Consider the following 17,902-nt stretch of genomic DNA (forward strand, 5'->3'; position numbering starts at 1 on the left):
ACAAAGAAGTCCACAAGCGACTTGTAATCTAGAGCTCCCCCTTGTGGACTACTGCTCCACTTAGTGGACTACTGGGTAGATAGGGCCCTTACGGCTAAGGGGATCAAGGGGTATGGAGAAAAAGCAGGAAAGGGGTACTGAAGGAATGACCAGCCATGATCTTATTGAATGGCGGTGCAGGCTCGTTGGGCCAAATGGCCTACTCCTGCACCTATTTTCTATGTTTCTACTGTGGCAATGCAACTCCTGATGTATATAATAAAAGGATCATGTGACAAGGTCACGTGACAAGCTTTCTGTGGAGCCCTCTTGTGTGCAGTGTGCTTAGTGATGTTGTAAAGAATATATCACATGTCTCACACTTGTTGCTAGAGGCGGGGACGGAGGGAGCAGGGAAGATGGGTTTGAGGAGACGACGGTGCAGGAAAGAACCCAGCATGATGTGGGAGCAGTGTTTGGCAGAGGACATCAAGGCCCGCTGGAGCTTGATCTAGTGCAGTCAGATCAGGCAATGGATGGCTAAACCAGTTGTGCCTCAGATATACTCAAGTTTGTGGCCCATGGACTTGAGCGGCCAAAGATGGGGGCCATACCAGGGGGATTGACAAAGATAGAAGACAAGGGCATTATAGGTGGAGGTGAATGGGTGGTTGAGCAAATCGACAGCTGCAGAGGTATCATGGTAAAAGGCCAAAAGCAAGGTATTTAGGAGTTTGAAGAGAGAGAGACATATATCACTAACTAGGCAGAGAGAGAGAGACAAAGTGAGAGAGAGACATACATCACCAACTAGGCACAGAGAGAAAGAAAGACACAATATGAACGAGGCACAGAAGGAGAGAGACATGCAGACATTACTAACTACAGCAGAGATAGAAAGTGTGAGAAAGTAACCAGAACACAAAGGTAGAGAGTGAGAAAGAGAGAGTGCTAATCAAAACATGGAGAGACAGAAAAAGAAAAAAAGTCACAAAAAAGAGAAGAGAGCAAGAGAGAGATGATCAACTAGGGCACAAAGAGAGAGAGCAGAGAATGCACATCACCAACCGAGGCACAGATAAATGTGCCCCTAACTGGGGCAGAGAGAGAAACACACACATTACCAATAGGCTGATGGCCAGAGTCACTGGACGGGAGACACCAAACTATATTTACAGCCGCGGTGACCTGAATGCATAGCTGGATTAAAACAAGAGTCTATGCCAAATGTTGACTTGCAAATAATTCAGACCCGTATCAGTCTAATAATGTATATGAAAGGCACAGTGGGCGAAACTGGTCTTCACCAGTAGCACATAATGGGCTCATAGCTGTAATGTATTTGCTTCATGGGTTCTTTGCTTAAGAATTCATAGCGACACATTGCTATTAAGAACCAGTTGGTTTATTATCAAGGGTTTAATAATCACACCACACATTAACAGTTCATCCACCAGGCTCACATCCACCTGCCTCATCGTGGATCCCCTGAACACAACTGGCTGGGGTTTTATTGAGTCTTGTGAACATCGCATGACAGGCTAAGCCACTCCCAAACCAACAGCTCTACAACTATTTTCAAATGAACAGATAAAGCCGAGTGCCCTCTTATTAAAGGGACACTAGAACCCACAAATTAACAATAAAACTTTAAAGGAACCTTAACCGATCAAATTAAAATTTGGTTGCCGGGGGTGATGCACTCCAGTCCCTCCAACGCCCACCTCTCGCGGAAGGCCGCGAACGTACCGGTGGACAGCGCGTGCTCCATCTCCAGGGACACCCTGGCGTGAACGTAACTGCGGAAGAGAGGCAGGCAGTCGGGCTGAACGCCCCCCTCGACCGCCCGCTGCCTGGGCCGGTTAATGGTCAACAGCTCTACAACTATTTTGTTGTAATCTGTTAAAACATAAATCGTTAAATCAAATGCCCCCTGCTTAAGGGGGGGGGGGGGGCACTAAAATAGAAACTTGCAAACAAGTGCCCCCTTGTTTTTTTTGAGGGCTCCAACACATAAATTATACAAGTGCCCCCTGGCTAAAAAGGGGGGGAAGCCTACTGCACTTGGTATTCTCAGGCAGTCTCCCATCCAAGTACTAACCAGGCCTAACTCTACTTAGCTTCCAAGAATCAGATAAGATTGGGCATTTTCAGACTAGTGTGACCATAGGGGAAATGTTTCTGCTCGGTTATGAACCGGAGGTCTTTCGCATAAACCTGTGAGCATCCTCACAGGTGCATACATTAGAACAGCCAATCAGATTTACCCGATCTTCTCTTCCTTTGACTGCCGATTCACTATGAACCCATTTTGCGCTATGACCAGTTTAGCCCTGACAATGTCTTCATGAAAACAATGTGTTGCGGGGCTTATTTTGTTTGAGAAATGAGAGGGGCCTGTGCCATACTGGTAACTGTGACATCGAGCTCAAGGCATGTTTTTTAATGAGATGTCCATCACTGCTTACATCATCATTACGGCTATAGACTTTCCATGACATCAGTGCCCCTTTAAAGTGCCTCAGTCCGGGACAACTCCATAACACCCTCGCGCAGAGCAAGCTGTCTTCGGCGATGTCATCCTCCCCAGAATGCATTCGGGAAGGCAAGCAATGGGCTTCCCTGTCGGTGTGAACCACTCAGTCCACAGGGTGGATTCACACACAGTACGTGGCTTACAACATTTGGCAAGAGAGCTATATGGGAGAGACACTACTGGAACGTGCAATTACCTTCAAACAAGGGAACTTTCCATTTTATCTTTGGTCAAACTTCTTTTTTTTCTTTTTGGCTGAATCGCCTACACTCCCTGAGGAAAGGTTCTATAAGCATTGATGGTTCTCCAGTACATCACCTACGTGGCCATTCTTTATGTCTGGCCGAGACTGTGAATGGCAGCTGGCTATTTTTCTATGGGGGACGTCACAGTTGAGCCCGGAGCTGTCCTGGCTATATTTCTCCAGCGGGGGAGGATTACTGGATAGCTGTTCCTCTCCCTGCCACAAGGGAGCACTGAGGCTGATTGTATCACTCAAGAGCTGCTCTGGCTGAAGTCACCCGACGGAGGATTGGGACAAAGTCCGTCCCGGTCGGTCCGTACGGCAAAACATCGCACCACACACCAACCCGCTTACCAAGCAGACCAGATCCTCTTTAATGCTACATAATCCCACGAGCAAGTAGGCAGGAGAGTGGGCCTTTGAGTTAGCAGCTGGGGGGAGGTGCAGGGCGGGGGGAGAGTCATTGACTTACAACTGGTTGGTCTCCAAGCCTGGAGAGCACAAGGTAGGTGCGGAGGTCGCCGTGCTTCATGAAAGGCAGCAGGACCATGGGAACAGGAAGCCGGCGGTGGGGGCGACTCTGCAGACTCACTCCTGGGCGGCGCACGGCAGCAGAAAGGAAAAGAAAAGAAGACATGTTGATTTTACTTCAGGACAGGAAGATGCCATGTTACACAAGCCTTCAAAGGAGACAGGACCAGTTGAGAAAGCTGTTAAAAAACATATGGGATCCTTGGCTTTATAAATGGAGGCATAGAGTAAAACAGCAAGGTATGCTAAACCTTTATAAAACACTGGTTAGGCCCCAGCCGGAGTATTGTGGCCAATTATAGGCACCACACTTTACAACAACAACTACAACAACTTGTATTTATATAGCGCCTTTAACGCGGTGAAACGTCCCAAGGCGCCTCACAGGAGCGTTATGGGGGGGCGCTCCCAGGCCGCCAGGGCACTCCTTTTGGTGGCCGCCACTGGGTCACCAGGGAGGTGATGAACCAGGCCAGCGGCCCGCTGCCCAAAACAGGGTGCGGGCTGCACGATGGCGGCCCGGTCGACACGAGGGCCAACACAAGAGTCGCCGGACAAATAAAGGTGGCAGCCCGGGGTGCTAAAGGGCTCCCCTTTAAGCAGGAGGCCTGGCAGCAGGAGGCCCGCCAGCTTTGTGACCCACGGTGCAATGGGGTCGGCGCGGAGCGATGAAGGGTCAGCGTGCACAGCACTGATGTCATCGGCGGTTACATGCCGGCCCAGGGCACTAACCACGGGCACGGGGCTGCCTGGACAATGGCACCCTCCCCCCCCCGCAAAATACTGGGGCAATTTCACCGAAGGCGCGCGCCCCTCTCCCGGGCGAAAACGCCATTGTGTCACGTTAGCGCCCCCCTGGAGGAGCTAGCGGAGCTACAAAAAGAGGCAATTTCGCCCAGCCTGTTTGCTGTACACTTGGTGTGGGAAGGCGGGGCGTTAGGTGGATGGACATAGTGGCTGACCAATGGCGGGAGCGTGGCGGGGCTGGGCGGTTGGAGGTGAGAGGTCATGTGATGAAACTCCGCCCAGAGTGGGTGAGCCTATCTGGTGCTGGTTGTGCAGCTCTCCCCTCCCCCACCCCGGACAAAGGGCCTGTAATTCGGGCCTTGAGGGGCAATTGAGACCAGTGGTAGTTTGCTGGGTAATAGCTGCAGCTTAGGCTGGGACAAGGCTATGTCTCGCTGTGCTTATAGTGTAAGTGCATATCGCGGGCCTATATACAGGGCGGTTTCCTGGGTTGGCATGATCAGCCTGACCTGCTGCTGGATCACAGCCTCTCCAGTCATGAGGGCATGATACAGCTGCAAGTCTGCAGCCCCAATTCTGCATCCCATGCTTGTGTCCATCAAGGCTCCAGGCCAGCCAGAGAACCTCACAACTTCTGTCATGTTACCACCCACTATTCGGGTCACCAACCCTGCAGGATTATCGTGGAGTCTACAGGAATTGAAAATTAATCTCCCGGACACTTAAGAACATAAGAATTAGGAGCAGGAGTAGGCCATTCGGCCCCTCGAGCCTGCTCCGACATTCAATGAGATCATGGCTGATGTTCTACTTCAACTCCACTTTCCTGCACTGTCCCCATATCCTTGATTCCCTTAATATCCAACAATCCATCGATCTTTGTCTTGAATATATTCAAACACTGAACCTCCACAGCCCTCTGGGGTAGAGAATTCCAAAGATTCACCGTCCTCTGAGTGAAGACGTTTTTCCTCATCTCAGTCCTAAATGGCCGACCCCTTATTCTTCTGGGAGGAAACGCGGGAGAAATAACAAAAACAAATTTTTGTTTTTTTCTTATTTTTCTTTGGACACTTATATTTATTAGTTATAACAATATCGGAGATGGAAAAAGGTTGTTTGACCGACAGTCAAGAATCATTTGGTTGGGTAGCAGAGAGTTGGGTCGCTGTCCAATCGCTGTGGGAAGGCGGGGTCCCGCGGGGATGGAGATATCAGGCGACCAATTGTGGGAAAGCGGGGGAGGGGTGGTTGGAGGTGGAGGGCCATGTGATGAAACCTCCTGGAATACGTCCAACCAGAGCTGGCGAGCCGACGCGCTGCATTTAATGGGTTTAGTCACTGAACACCAGATGGCGCCACTCCCCAACTGGTCTTCCAGTCGAGTCACCGCGATGCACACAGCCCAGCCCCTGCAACACTCACCAATCACCTTAATGACATTCGGGTGGTCGAATTCCTTCATGCAGGCCGCCTCCCGCAGGAACTCCTCGATATCTTCAGATGCGTTGATTTCAGCTGCGTGGGAGAGAGATAGCAGAACATAGGAATAGGAACAGAGAAACAGTAATAGGCCATTCAAATCCTCGAGCCTGTGCAACTAGGTCACGGCTGATCTGTATCTTAACTCCATCTACCCACCTTGGTTCTGTGATACTTCATACTCTTGACTAACAAAAATCTATCAATCTCGATTTTGAAATTTTCAACCGATCCCCAGCCTCACCAGTTTTTGGGTGAAGAGAGTTCCAGATTTGCACTACCCTGATGGCCTAGCTCGAATTTTAAGGTTATGTCCCCTTGTTCTGGACTCCCCCACCAGAGGGAATAGTTTCTCTCTATCCACCCTATCCTGTCCTTATTAATGTAATCCTTTTTACCCCGCTATCATTCTGGGGTCCATCAAATTCAAAGGGAGGCTGGCAGCTCAATCTGAAGCTTCCCCCAAGCAGCTTTAGCAACCTCAAGCTCGGTTCCCAGGTTGCCATGGTTTCCAGCCCCGGCGATGACCATCTCTCTATCTCACCAGCCTCAGTTCGGGAGCTGATTATCTTTCAGTCCAGCCTTTGCAGAGATTACTCAGAATCCGCGACTGTCCCATGCACTAACTCCCGTGACTTCGACCTTCATGGCCTCTCACGTGTCTGGAAGTAATGTCTTTAAGATTTGAAATGTAAAAACGCTCAGAGATGGTCAACCTTCACCATGTCGGAAAAAAAGCGATGTAAGGAGAAAGGAGGAATCAATCGCCCATGGTGAATATTAACTGGGTCCACATAAATTAAAGTCAAAGTATCACTTCAAATTATGCTAGGAAGATAGAAGGATAATTATACATATATATATGGTTTTTTACACATCTTAAGACAAACTTATGTACTCAAAGAGTGATGAAAGAAAGAGTATGACAGAGGGACCTTGGAGGATATGTCCACAGATTCCTGAAGGTAGCAAACTAGGTAGATAAGGTGGCTAAGAAGGCATATGGAATACTTGCCTTTATTAGCTGAGGCATAGAATACAAGAACAGCGAGGTTATGCTTGAACTGTATAAAACACTGGTTAGGTCACAGCTTGAGTACTGCGTGCAGTTCTGGTCACCACATTACAGGAAAAATGTGATTGCACCAGAGAGGGTACAGAGGAGATTCATGAGGATATTGCCTGGACTGGAGAATTTTAGCTATCAGGAAAGACTGGATAGGCTGGGGTTGTTTTCTTTGGAACAGAGGAGGCTGAGGGGAGACCTTACTGAGGTGTTGAAAATTATGAGTGGATAGGAAGGACCTATTTCCCTTAGCAGAGGGGTCAACAACCAGGGGGCATAGAGAGGATGGTAGGGGTCTGGATCTCACTGTTTGAAAGGGTGGTAGAGGCAGAAACCCTCAGCACTTTAAACAAATGCTTGGATGAGCACTTGAAGTGCTACGGACCATGAGCTGGAAAATAGGATTAGGCTGGGTAGCTCTTTGTCAGCCGGCGTGGACACGATGGGCCAAAATGGCCTCCTTCTGTGCTGTAAATTTCTCTGATTCTATGACAAATGTTTGGAAATGAGTGGAATGGTGGAGTAGAAGTGCGTTAAAAGAAAGAAAGACTTGCATTTATATAGCACCTTTCACGACCACCAGACATCCCAAAGCGCTTCACAGCCAATGAAGTACTTTTGGAGTGTAGTCACTGTTGTAATGTAGGAAACGCGGCAGCCAATTTGTGCACAGCAAGCTCCCACAAACAGCCATGTGATAATGATCAGATAATCTGTTTTTGTTATGTTGATTGAGGGATAAATATTGGCCTCAGGACACCAGGGATAACTCCCCAGCTCTTCTTCGAAAATGTGCAGTGAGATCCTTTAAGTCCACTTGAGAGAGCAGACTGGGCCTCGGTTTAAAGTCTCATTCAAAAGACGACCCCTCTGACTGTGCAGCACTCCCTCAGCACTGCACTGGGAGTGTCAGCCTGGATGATGTGCTGGAGTCTCCGGGGTGGGACTTGAACCCACAACCCTCTGATTGTGCCAGTGCGACCAACTGGGAAACAATTGCCACCCATTGCTACAGTGGGAGAGGTAGAGTAATAGAGGAATCAGCCTCATTGGGCTAAATGGTCTTTTCCCATCTTTGACTCCCTTAAGCTAAGATGAATGGTGAAGTGGGGGAGGCGTATCACTTTGGTGGAGCCTGATTATGTCTGTAAGGCTGAGCCAATCACATCGCATCCACTTCAGTCCACTCGCATTTCACCCTCGAGCCAGACAATCGTTTCACTCACTTTTCAGCATTTTCACAGCCAGCTTTAGTGAGGACCCATCGTCCATCTTTAAATAAGCCTCCTTAACTGAGCCAAACTCCCCTGGAAATTAACACAGAAACAAATGTTGGAAAATCTGATAATATAATCCAAAGCAAATGCTGCGGATGCAGGCAATCTGAAACAAAAACAGAAAGTGCAAGAAATACTCAGCAGGTCAGGCAGCGTCTGTGGAGAGAGAAACAGAGTTAATGTTTCAGGTCGCTGGCAGTAGGCCATGCAACTGTATGTTCAGTTGAGGAAGGGAGAGAGTCAGGCACCAAAACGCCTGAAAGACTGACCTCTGCCCAGTGTGCGTCCCAGTTCAAGCTTCCTCTCATGGATGAAAATATCTTCCAGCTTCTGCTTCAAAGCATCGCTGATTCCCAAAGTATCGACTGCATCAAAAAAAAACAGATAGTTACTGGGAGAGAGAGCAGGGAACTGTGTGAGCAGACAGAGAGAGATACAGAGTTACTGGGAGAGAGAGCAGAGCACTGCGTGAGCAGACAGAGAGAGATACAGAGTTACTGGGAGAGAGAGCAGGGAACTGCGTGAGCAGACAGAGAGAGAGACAGTTACTGGGAGAGAGAGCAGGGCATTGTGTGAGCAGACAGAGAGAGAGAGACATGGTTACTGGGTGAGAGAGCAGGACACTGCGTGAGCAGACAGACAGAGAGACAGTTACTGGGAGAGAGAGCAGGGCACTGTGTGAGCAGACAGACAGAGAGACAGTTACTGGGAGAGAGCAGGCACAGCGTGAGCAGACAGAGAGCGAGACAGTTACTGGGAGAGAGAGCAGGGCACAGCGTGAGCAGACAGACAGAGAGACAGTTACTGGGAGAGAGAGCAGGGCACAGCGTGAGCAGACAGAGAGAGAGAGACAGTTACTGGGAGAGAGAGCAGGGCACAGCGTGAGCAGACAGACAGAGAGACAGTTACTGGGAGAGAGAGCAGGGCACAGCGTGAGCAGACAGACAGAGAGACAGTTACTGGGAGAGAGAGCAGGGCACAGCGTGAGCAGACAGAGAGACACAGAGTTACTGGGAGAGAGAGCAGAGCACTGCGTGAGCAGACAAAGAGAGAGACAGTTACTGGGAGAGAGAGCAGAGCACTGCGTGAACAGACAGAGAGAGAGACAGTTACTGGGAGAGAGAGCAGAGCACTGCGTGAATAGACAGAGAGACACAGAGTTACTGGGAGAGAGAGCAGGGCATTGTGTGAGCAGACAGAGAGACACAGAGTTATTGGGAGAGAGAGCAGGGCATTGAGAGGAGTAGACAGCGATGCTAGAGGCTGGAGAAGATTAGAGAATGAGTACAGGAAGTTGTCCTTAATTGGAGTGATTGAGTGGGTGAGCGAGTGAGTGGGTGGGTGAGTGGGTGAGTGGGTGAGTGGGTGGGTGAGTGGGTGAGTGGGTGGGTGAGTGGGTGGATGGGTGGGTGAGTGGGTGAGTGGGTGAGTGGGTGGGTGGGTGAGTGGGTGGGTGAGTGAGTGGGTGGGTGAGTGGGTGGGTGAGTGGGTGGGTGAGTGAGTGGGTGAGTGAGTGGGTGGGTGAGTGGGTGGGTGAGTGGGAGGGTGAGTGGGTGGGTGAGTGGGTGGGTGAGTGGGTGGGGGGTGAGTGAGTGGGTGGGTGAGTGAGTGGGTGGGTGAGTGGGTGGGTGAGTGAGTGGGTGGGTGAGTGGGTGGGGGGTGAGTGAGTGGGTGGGTGAGTGAGTGGGTGGGTGAGTGGGTGGGTGAGTGTGTGTGAGAGAGGTGAGTGAGTGAGTGAGTGAGTGAGTACAGAATGATTATTTTTGAGCTGTTGACTGTTCACTTGGATTATTTTTTGCGAGTTCAGTACGAGTTTGATTGGCCATAAATGCCAGCACCAGTCTCATCTCAGAAATGATTTTTTTTAAAATCTATTTAACATTACAATCCAGCTCACTCTAATGTTCCTCAGTGAACCATTACAATCCACATCAATCAAACAGTGCAGACTGTATTATTGCACCCTGGCCAAGCACATTCCACAGAGGACTTTTCCTCAGCCCCAACAGCACAAGGGCTAATGGTTTCATGCAGGTTAAAATTCCTCTGCGTGCTACTTTAAGCACAATGGCTGTTGCCAATTCCTGTGTGCGCTATTTTAATAATGTGATTAATGCAAAGGTAAGTGAACAGATGGTTTCGATGGAACTGTTTTGCACAGAGGGAGGCGAATGTGTGCAACAGAGAGAGTGGAGGCGGATAGTGTCAGCAAATTCAAGGCAGAGCTGGATTTATTTTTGATAGAATATGTTTTTTGAGGAGGTACAAGAGAAGGATAAAAATTGCAGTCAGCAAAACGCGTGTACAAGCACTCAACACCCCAGCACCATCGTGTGTGCCCTTTTTACACAGGTATTAAAATAATGTTAGGGGCCTGATAATACTCAGCTACTACTCTGAAAAATAAATTCCCAAACTTGTTTCAGGATTCGTAAATTAATTGTGGTCTTTGTGTCCTCTAGGTTTCGACTCACATTTTAATTTAATAATCTAGAACCACAGGGGCCAGAATTGCCCTGTTCTGCACCTCCCGCTAGTGCCTGCAGGGGGCGCTCACGGGGCATGAAACTGTTTTCACCCGTTGGGGGCGGGGGGTGGGGGGGGGCGCTACTGGCTCCCAAGAAATGATGCAAGAGTTAGCGGAGGCGCAAACACGGTGACGCTGCGCCCCGTCAGTGACGCCCTGGGCCACCGCGCCCCGTCAGTGATGCCGTCATTACCGAGTGCGACATCTCCTCTCCTCCCCACAGCGGAAATTACCTCGCGCCCCGTGAGTCTGCCGCGGACGATGCTCCTGCCAGCCTCGCGGGTCGCGAACCGGTCCGACCTCCGCTCCCGGGTCGCAAGCTAAAGGGGAGGTGTGCTGCACCGTGTGCCGCCATTTTGTTTTTCTTCGGCCGACTCACCGGCCGGCCCGCGCTCCAGCGATGTCGCCGGGGTCCTGGCCGCCATCGGGCAGCACGGGCACTCTGTCTGGGTGCCGGGCTGCGGCCACAGCATCACTCCATCCGGTGGCCCAGTGGAGACCTTGAAATGGCCGTGCAGAGTGCGCAGCAGCCCTCCCCTTTAACGGAAGGGGAGGGGCCTTGAAATGCGCCAATGCTACGTGGAGTAGCTGTGTAGCGCTGCTGATCCCGCCCGCGTAGCGCCCCGGACACGGCCCCAACAGGAAGTGGAGTGCGCGACATTGCGCTCCACTTCCTGTGAGGAGTGGTAACCCGAACTCCGTGGACAGGGCGGGACCTCCACTCTGGGCACAGGAAGTCCCGCCCGACTCGGTTACCACCCCCAAACGGGGCGTAACCCAATCCACCCCATAGAATCTTACAGCACAGGAGAAGCCTGGTCCGGAGCTTTGAAAGAGTTATCCAATTGCTCCCACTCCCCTGCTCTTTCCCCATGCCCCTGCAGATGTCTCACCTTCAAATGTATATCCAAATCCCTTTTGAAAGTTACTATTGAATCTGCCTCCACCACCCTTTTAGGCAGTGCATTCCAGATCATTATAATTCACTGCGTAAAAAATGACTCCTGATCTCACCCTCTGGCTCTTTTGCTAATTACCTGTATATTAACTCTGTGTCCTCTGGTTACTGACCCTTCTGCCAGTGGAAACAGTTTTTCCCCATCTATCAAAACCCTTTTATTTTGTTTTATTTATCCTTATTTAACTCTGGACCTCTCCCTGTTATTGTCCTCCATCTGTGTCCTTTCCATCCTATCTTATCCTGGCCTGCACCCTGACCACATGCACTTTGATGAAGGATTTAGCCGAAGATCTTAACCTATCTTTCCGACTCAGATACGGTGCATGAGCAGTACGTTTGGTTTGTGCTGCCTCAGTACTGGAAGGTGGGGGTATAAGGTATACTGCCCTTGCAGCATTCCATCCCATATGTCCCACGATGCTTTACAGGGTATCCGAGGGCATCGAACAGGAAATGGGAGAGAATCAAGGGGAGGTGACTAAAGACATAGTCAAAGAGACATGTTCACCCCTGTGCTCGCTGACCTACATTGGCACCTGGTCCGGCAACACCTCCACTTTAAAATTCTCATCCTTGTTTTCAAATCCCTCTAGGCCTCACCCCTTCCTACCTCTGTAACCTCATGCAACCCCACAACACCCCGATATTTGTGCGCTCCTCCAATTCAGACCCCTTGACCATCCCTGATTATCTTCACTCCACCATTGGCAGCCTTTTCTTCAGCTGCCGAGGCCCTAAGTTCTGACATTCTGGAACTCCCTCCCTAAACCTCTCCGCCTCCCTACCTCATTCTCCTCCTTCAAGACTCTCCTTAGAACCGACCTCTTTGACCAAGCTTTTGGTCCCCTGTGCTAATATCGTGTGGCTTGCTGTCAGAATTTGTGTGATGGCGCTCCTGTGAAGCACATTGGAATGTTAAAGGTGCTGTATAAAAGCAAGTTGTTGTTGTTTTGAGAAGGCCTTTGGAGGAAGGCAGTGCCTATATCAATGGAACTCCAGTGGGCAGGAGTATAATGTCGGAAGGTTCTCCCACAGGTACTGGAGCAGGGGAAAAGGTGATGCCGTGAGCATGACCATGGATGAGAGGCATTGCAGGAGACCAGAGTGATGTAAACTGACACCAAGTGGTCAGGGAGTAAAACGAGAACAGAGTCACAGTCGTATAAGAATCATCACTGTTTTTGACCAGGGAGGTGGGACAAAACCCAATATGAAGGCATTCATAGGGAAGATCGTTTGTTGTTTCTTTGGAAAGATATACACAGAGTTGGGTGGGAGCCTTAGAGAGAAGATTAGTTTCGAGGCAATGGTTAGAGGAGGTGAAGAGGTCAACGGTGGGCTTGAAGTAGGGGCAATGATGGCAGTTTTGGAAAGAGGAAGAAAGCGAGAGAGAGAGAGAGAGAGAGAGAGGTCAAAGGTAGCCAAGTGGTTAGGAGCTGGGTTGGAAAGGTGTTTACAGGCTGAGTCCAATAATAACTGGAGGGGGAAGAGAGCGAAGAGAGTGAAGATTCCTTCATATTTGAGATCCTAAATGTGGCTGTTGTAGCAGGGGAAGGGTTGGGATGAGAAGAAATTGTGGGGAGTCTGGTGGAGACGAGGACATGGATGTGAACGAACCAGAGGAGGGGGAGTTGGGAGTTGCCGATGATGCGGGGGCTGGGAGGCTATTTTTGGCTGGTGTGGAAACTAGTGGTAGGGACGGTGGAGGTGGGCAAGGCAATATGGATGATGAGGGAGTGATTGAGACCGAGAGTCACGGGGCCTTCCACAATCAGGAAACGGCACACCTCTTAATAGACTTCCAGACCGTAGATCAATTCCAAATACAATTAAAGATGTGATGAAATCAATTCTTTGTGTCACACAGACACTCAATGTTCTAAACGTCTATAGGCCACAGTGATTAGACATTAATATATCCTTTCTCAACCAACAGGCACAGGGGGCTGGATTTTGCGTCTTCTGCCATCCCTGTTAGCTCCCCGAAGGGGCAGCAATGGCGGCGGTAAGCACATCCGGGCGGGCGGCCGGCCAGCTTCCTGCGCCCCGCCAGGATATTCGGTGCTGGGTTTGCGTGGGCGCGGAGCATTACCGCCCGGGAGAGACGAGCCAGTGCATAACGCCCCTGGTTGCGACATCGGCTCAAATTTTGGCTGCTGCCCGATCCGTAACGTTGCATAGAGCGCCCCCTGGTGGGAACGCCTGTGAAAGCGGGCAGTCCGAGCTGAACCGGCCTCAGTGAAGTAAGTAATGCCCACCTCAAGCAAGTGTGATTGGTTTTGCTTTATTTTTTATTGCGATTTACGTTGTGGTGGCATGAGTTATTTATTGGGAATGTTTTCGCTGTTTTTTTTCCAGGTCCCCCCCCCACCCCCACCCCAGGGCTCTCTAAGAGCGCTAGGCCGGCTGTTTAGCTCGGGATTTTCGCTTGCTTAGCCGGCCTAGCGCTCTGAGATGTGTGTAACGCCTCCCTTAGCGCCCCGCCCCACACTCAGGGCACAGCTGCCCAATTCTGCTGACTGAGGCGCAAACTGTTCCTGGGCGCAAACTTTACCGCCCCGCCGCCGTTACCGCCCCGAAATGAGCAAAGCCAAAAATCCAGCCGTGGGATCTTAGTGCTCCCACTAAGTTCTAAGTTATGTAGTTGGGAACAGGAAGTTACAAAAAGAGACATAGATAGTCCAAGTGAGCGGGCAAAACTGTGGAAGATGGGATTTAATGTCGGGAAGTGTGAGGTCACCCAGCTTGGATCTGAGAAAGAGGAATCAGGATATTGGCGAGAGACACGGGGCTGTGGAAGAACAAACAGCTTTGGGTGCCCACGTTCACAGATCACTGATAGCTCGTGCAGCAGTACAAAAAGCATTCAAAGCTGCAAATGAAATGTTGGCCTTTATCGCAAGAGGGCTGGAATATAAAAGTGAAGAAGTGATGCTTCGTTTTTACCGAGCGTTGAACATCACCTATCTGGAGCACTGCGTTTAGTTGTGGGCGCCGCCCCTCAGGGAGGATATATTGGCGCACAGATTCACCAGAATTATGAGAAAAGGTTGCATAAACTTGGCTTGGTGTTCCCTCAAGTTTGGACGGTGGTAGGCAATGCTCCCTTTAATCTTTTTGAGGGGTGCACGGCCCCTTTAAGGGGCTGCACGGCCCATTCAACATACTGTGCACGCACGAGTTTTCCTATTTAAAAGCCGGTGAGCCGGCTTAAAGGGAACATTGGGTTGAGGGGTGATTTAATCTAGGTGTTGTAAATGATAAAGGGATTCGATAAGGTAAATGTGGAAAAACATGCCGTTTGGGCATTGAAATCAGGAAGCACTTCTTCACCCAAAGTGCAGTGGCAACCTGGAACTCTTTCTCCCAAAGGCTGTGGAGCCAGGGAGCTATTGCAGCTTTCAAGACTGTAGATTTTTGTTATGTAAGGATTAGGTGTAAAGACAGGTAAATGCAGTTGAGGTACAGATCAGCCATGAACTAATTGCTCTCGAGAAGGTGGTGGTGAGCTGACTTATATAACTGAGAGGCTTTCTCGGCCATTTCAGAGTGATCCACAGTGCTATTGGTCTGGAGTCACGTATAGGCCAGACCAGACCGGGTAAGGACAGCAGACTTCCTTCCCTAAAGGGCATTAGTGAACCAGATGGATTTTTACAACAACCCGGTAGTTTCATGGTCACCATTACTGACACTAGTTTTTTAGTCCAGATTTTTTATTAACTGAATTTAAATTCCCCAGCTGCCATGGCGGGATTGGAACTCATGTCTCCAGGATCATTAATCCAGGTCTCTGGATTACTAGGCCAGTGACATAACCATTATGCTACTGTACCTGGTTGGACACATAACCAAAGGCTGAATGGCCTACTCCTGTTACTATGCTATAAACGTAACCACTGGATTTCTGTTTTGAACAGGATAGCTTCGCTCTCCAACAGAACTTCCCAAACTTGTTTTAGGACTTAGACTCATTATAGGCTGAGCCTGAGGAGAGTTTGTCTCCAAGAGCAACCCTGATCTACATTTGGACTGTCTACAACTTCAGACTGTTTGACATGGATTACAATGATGCTTGCTCAGGATCACAAGGCTTGGGATTATCTACAGTTGTGCTGCAATACTAGATTGGATGATTCACTGCCAAACCGGCTACAAACAGAGACAAATCTATGTCTACACCTGAATAAAGTAATCAAATAACCAGCGGCCTTACGTACATGTAGCCTCGATGCGCTCCGCTCCTCTGCGGTTGTAGACTCTCCCGGCCCTGTACTGTACCACTGGACCCATTCCATTGGAAACAGGACCAAAGGCTTCTCTGTCGAGAGAATGACCAGATAAATCAGCAGCTGGTGCCACAGTACAAAAGTCCCACCAAAAAGTGCACAAAAACATCCATAATGTTACAAAGAGGAGACACTTGTATTGTTTAGCATAGTAAAACGTCCCAAGACGCATCAAAGGAGCCATTATCAAACAAAATTTGACACCGAGCCATATTAGGAGACAGATGATCAAAAGTTTGGTCAAAGAGGTATGTCTTAAAGGAGGAAAGAGAGGTGGAGAGGCAGAAGGGTTTAGGGAGGGAGTTCCAGACTTTAGGGCCTAAGCAGCTGAAGGCACAGCCACCAATGGTGGAGCAATGATATTGAGCAACAAATGTACACTCACCCAAACTGCATTTCCTTTCTCCGGATGTGGAACACTACAAGCATCACGCTGATTAGAGTTATGGCTGCACAAAGAATGCCAATTATCACAGGTGCCCACGAGGTCCTAGGCTTTAGTTTCCCAGGCCCTAAGAGAAACAGGTAATGAATTATAGCGTAAACCACAGCCAAGCAGTAAAAGCAGAGTCCCCCATCGGAGAGCAGCACCTCACAGCCGACATTGCAACAGATATAACAATGAGCAGAGTGGCAGGGTGCTGCATCGTGCCCAGTAGCGCAAGGAGTCTGTGCCAGTGCTTCCTCATATGGTGCGGGCCACAACTATGCCACAATGCCAGGGGAGGCATTTCAAAAGGGTGGGAACAAAGTAGCTAATCACCCTGATCACTCGTGTTCACTCCCTACTGGTAGATACAGGCTGATACTGGTGGACGGGTTCAAACTGGGAAGGTGCCTACAACAGAGATGAAGGAAAAAATGAATAACTAAATATGGACCCAGAAAATACGCAAGAACTAAATCACGAAAACTGTAATTAAGAGCAGCAATGATAATGATGATGAGCATGAGGATGAGGATGTCATTGTTGCTGAATTCAACCTTCACGTAGCAACATAATGTTTCTCAATACCCAATTTCTAGCGGAGGGGAGGGCAGGGGGGGAAGAGAACATTTGTAGTGACAGGAAATTAATGCTGCGGGCAAACACCATACAGTGGAGCAGAGAGCACCAGGCCAGGATGCCCAGTATCTCTAGCAATGTTGGACACAGGGTCAGGTGTCCAGTATCTCTAGCAATGTTGGACACAGGGTCAGGTGTCCAGTATCACTAGCAATGTTGGACACAGGGTCAGGTGTCCAGTATCTCTAGCAATGTTGGACACAGGGTCAGGTGTCCAGTATCTCTAGCAATGTTGGACACCGGGTCAGGTGTCCAGTATCTCTAGCAATGTTGGACACAGGGTCAGGTGTCCAGTATCTCTAGCAATGTTGGACACAGGGTCAGGTGTCCAGTATCTCTAGCAGTGTTGGACATAGGGTCAGGTGTCCAGTATCTCTAGCAATGTTGGACACAGGGTCAGGTGTCCAGTATCTCTAGCAATGTTGGACACAGGGTCAGGTGTCCAGTATCTCTAGCAATGTTGGACACGGGGTCAGGTGTCCAGTATCTCTAGCAATGTTGGACACAGGGTCAGGTGTCCAGTATCTCAAGCAATGTTGGACACAGGGTCAGGTGTCCAGTATCTCTAGCAATGTTGGACACAGGGTCAGGTGTCCAGTATCTCTAGCAATGTTGGACACAGGGTCAGGTGTCCAGTATCTCTAGCAATGTTGGACATAGGGTCAGGACACTCAGTATCTCTAGCAGTGTTGGACACGGGGTCAGGTGTCCAGTATCTCTAGCAATGTTGGACATAGGGTCCGGTGTCCAGTATCTCTAGCAGTGTTGGACATAGGGTCAGCTGTCCAGTATCTCTAGCAATGTTGGACACAGGGTCAGGTGTCCAGTATCTCTAGCAATGTTGGACATAGGGTCAGGTGTCCAGTATCTCTAGCAGTGTTGGACACAGGGTCAGCTGTCCAGTATCTCTAGCAATGTTGGACACAGAGTCAGCTGTCCAGTATCTCTACCAGTGTTGGACATAGGGTCAGCTGTCCAGTATCTCTAGCAATGTTGGACACAGGGTCAGCTGTCCAGTATCTCTAGCAATGTTGGACATAGGGTCAGGTGTCCAGTATCTCTAGCAATGTTGAACACAGGGTCAGCTGTCCAGTATCTCTAGCAATGTTGGACATAGGGTCAGGTGTCCAGTATCTCTAGCAATGTTGGACACTGGGTCAGCTGTCCAGTATCTCTAGCAATGTTGGACACAGGGTC

The 17,902-nt window shown here is 49.6% G+C and overlaps 1 protein-coding gene and 1 pseudogene across 3 annotated transcripts in view; both read right to left on the reverse strand.

Moving 5' to 3' along the window:
- Positions 1-17,902, reverse strand: part of tyro3 (TYRO3 protein tyrosine kinase) — a 163,099-nt gene that overhangs the window by 16,518 nt on the left and 128,679 nt on the right. For all 3 annotated transcript variants that reach the window (XM_070877400.1, XM_070877398.1, XM_070877401.1), the window contains exons 10-15: positions 16,025-16,151; positions 15,571-15,671; positions 8,132-8,227; positions 7,812-7,892; positions 5,463-5,555; positions 3,232-3,353 (exon numbers count right to left, since the gene is read on the reverse strand). In XM_070877400.1, coding sequence (XP_070733501.1) covers positions 3,232-3,353; positions 5,463-5,555; positions 7,812-7,892; positions 8,132-8,227; positions 15,571-15,671; positions 16,025-16,151 — 620 coding nt within the window. The remainder of the gene's footprint in view (positions 1-3,231; positions 3,354-5,462; positions 5,556-7,811; positions 7,893-8,131; positions 8,228-15,570; positions 15,672-16,024; positions 16,152-17,902) is intronic.
- Positions 2,032-2,151, reverse strand: LOC139263610 (5S ribosomal RNA; annotated as a pseudogene).

This window comes from Pristiophorus japonicus, chromosome 4, assembly GCF_044704955.1.
Source record: "Pristiophorus japonicus isolate sPriJap1 chromosome 4, sPriJap1.hap1, whole genome shotgun sequence".
Taxonomy (NCBI): domain Eukaryota; kingdom Metazoa; phylum Chordata; class Chondrichthyes; family Pristiophoridae; genus Pristiophorus; species Pristiophorus japonicus.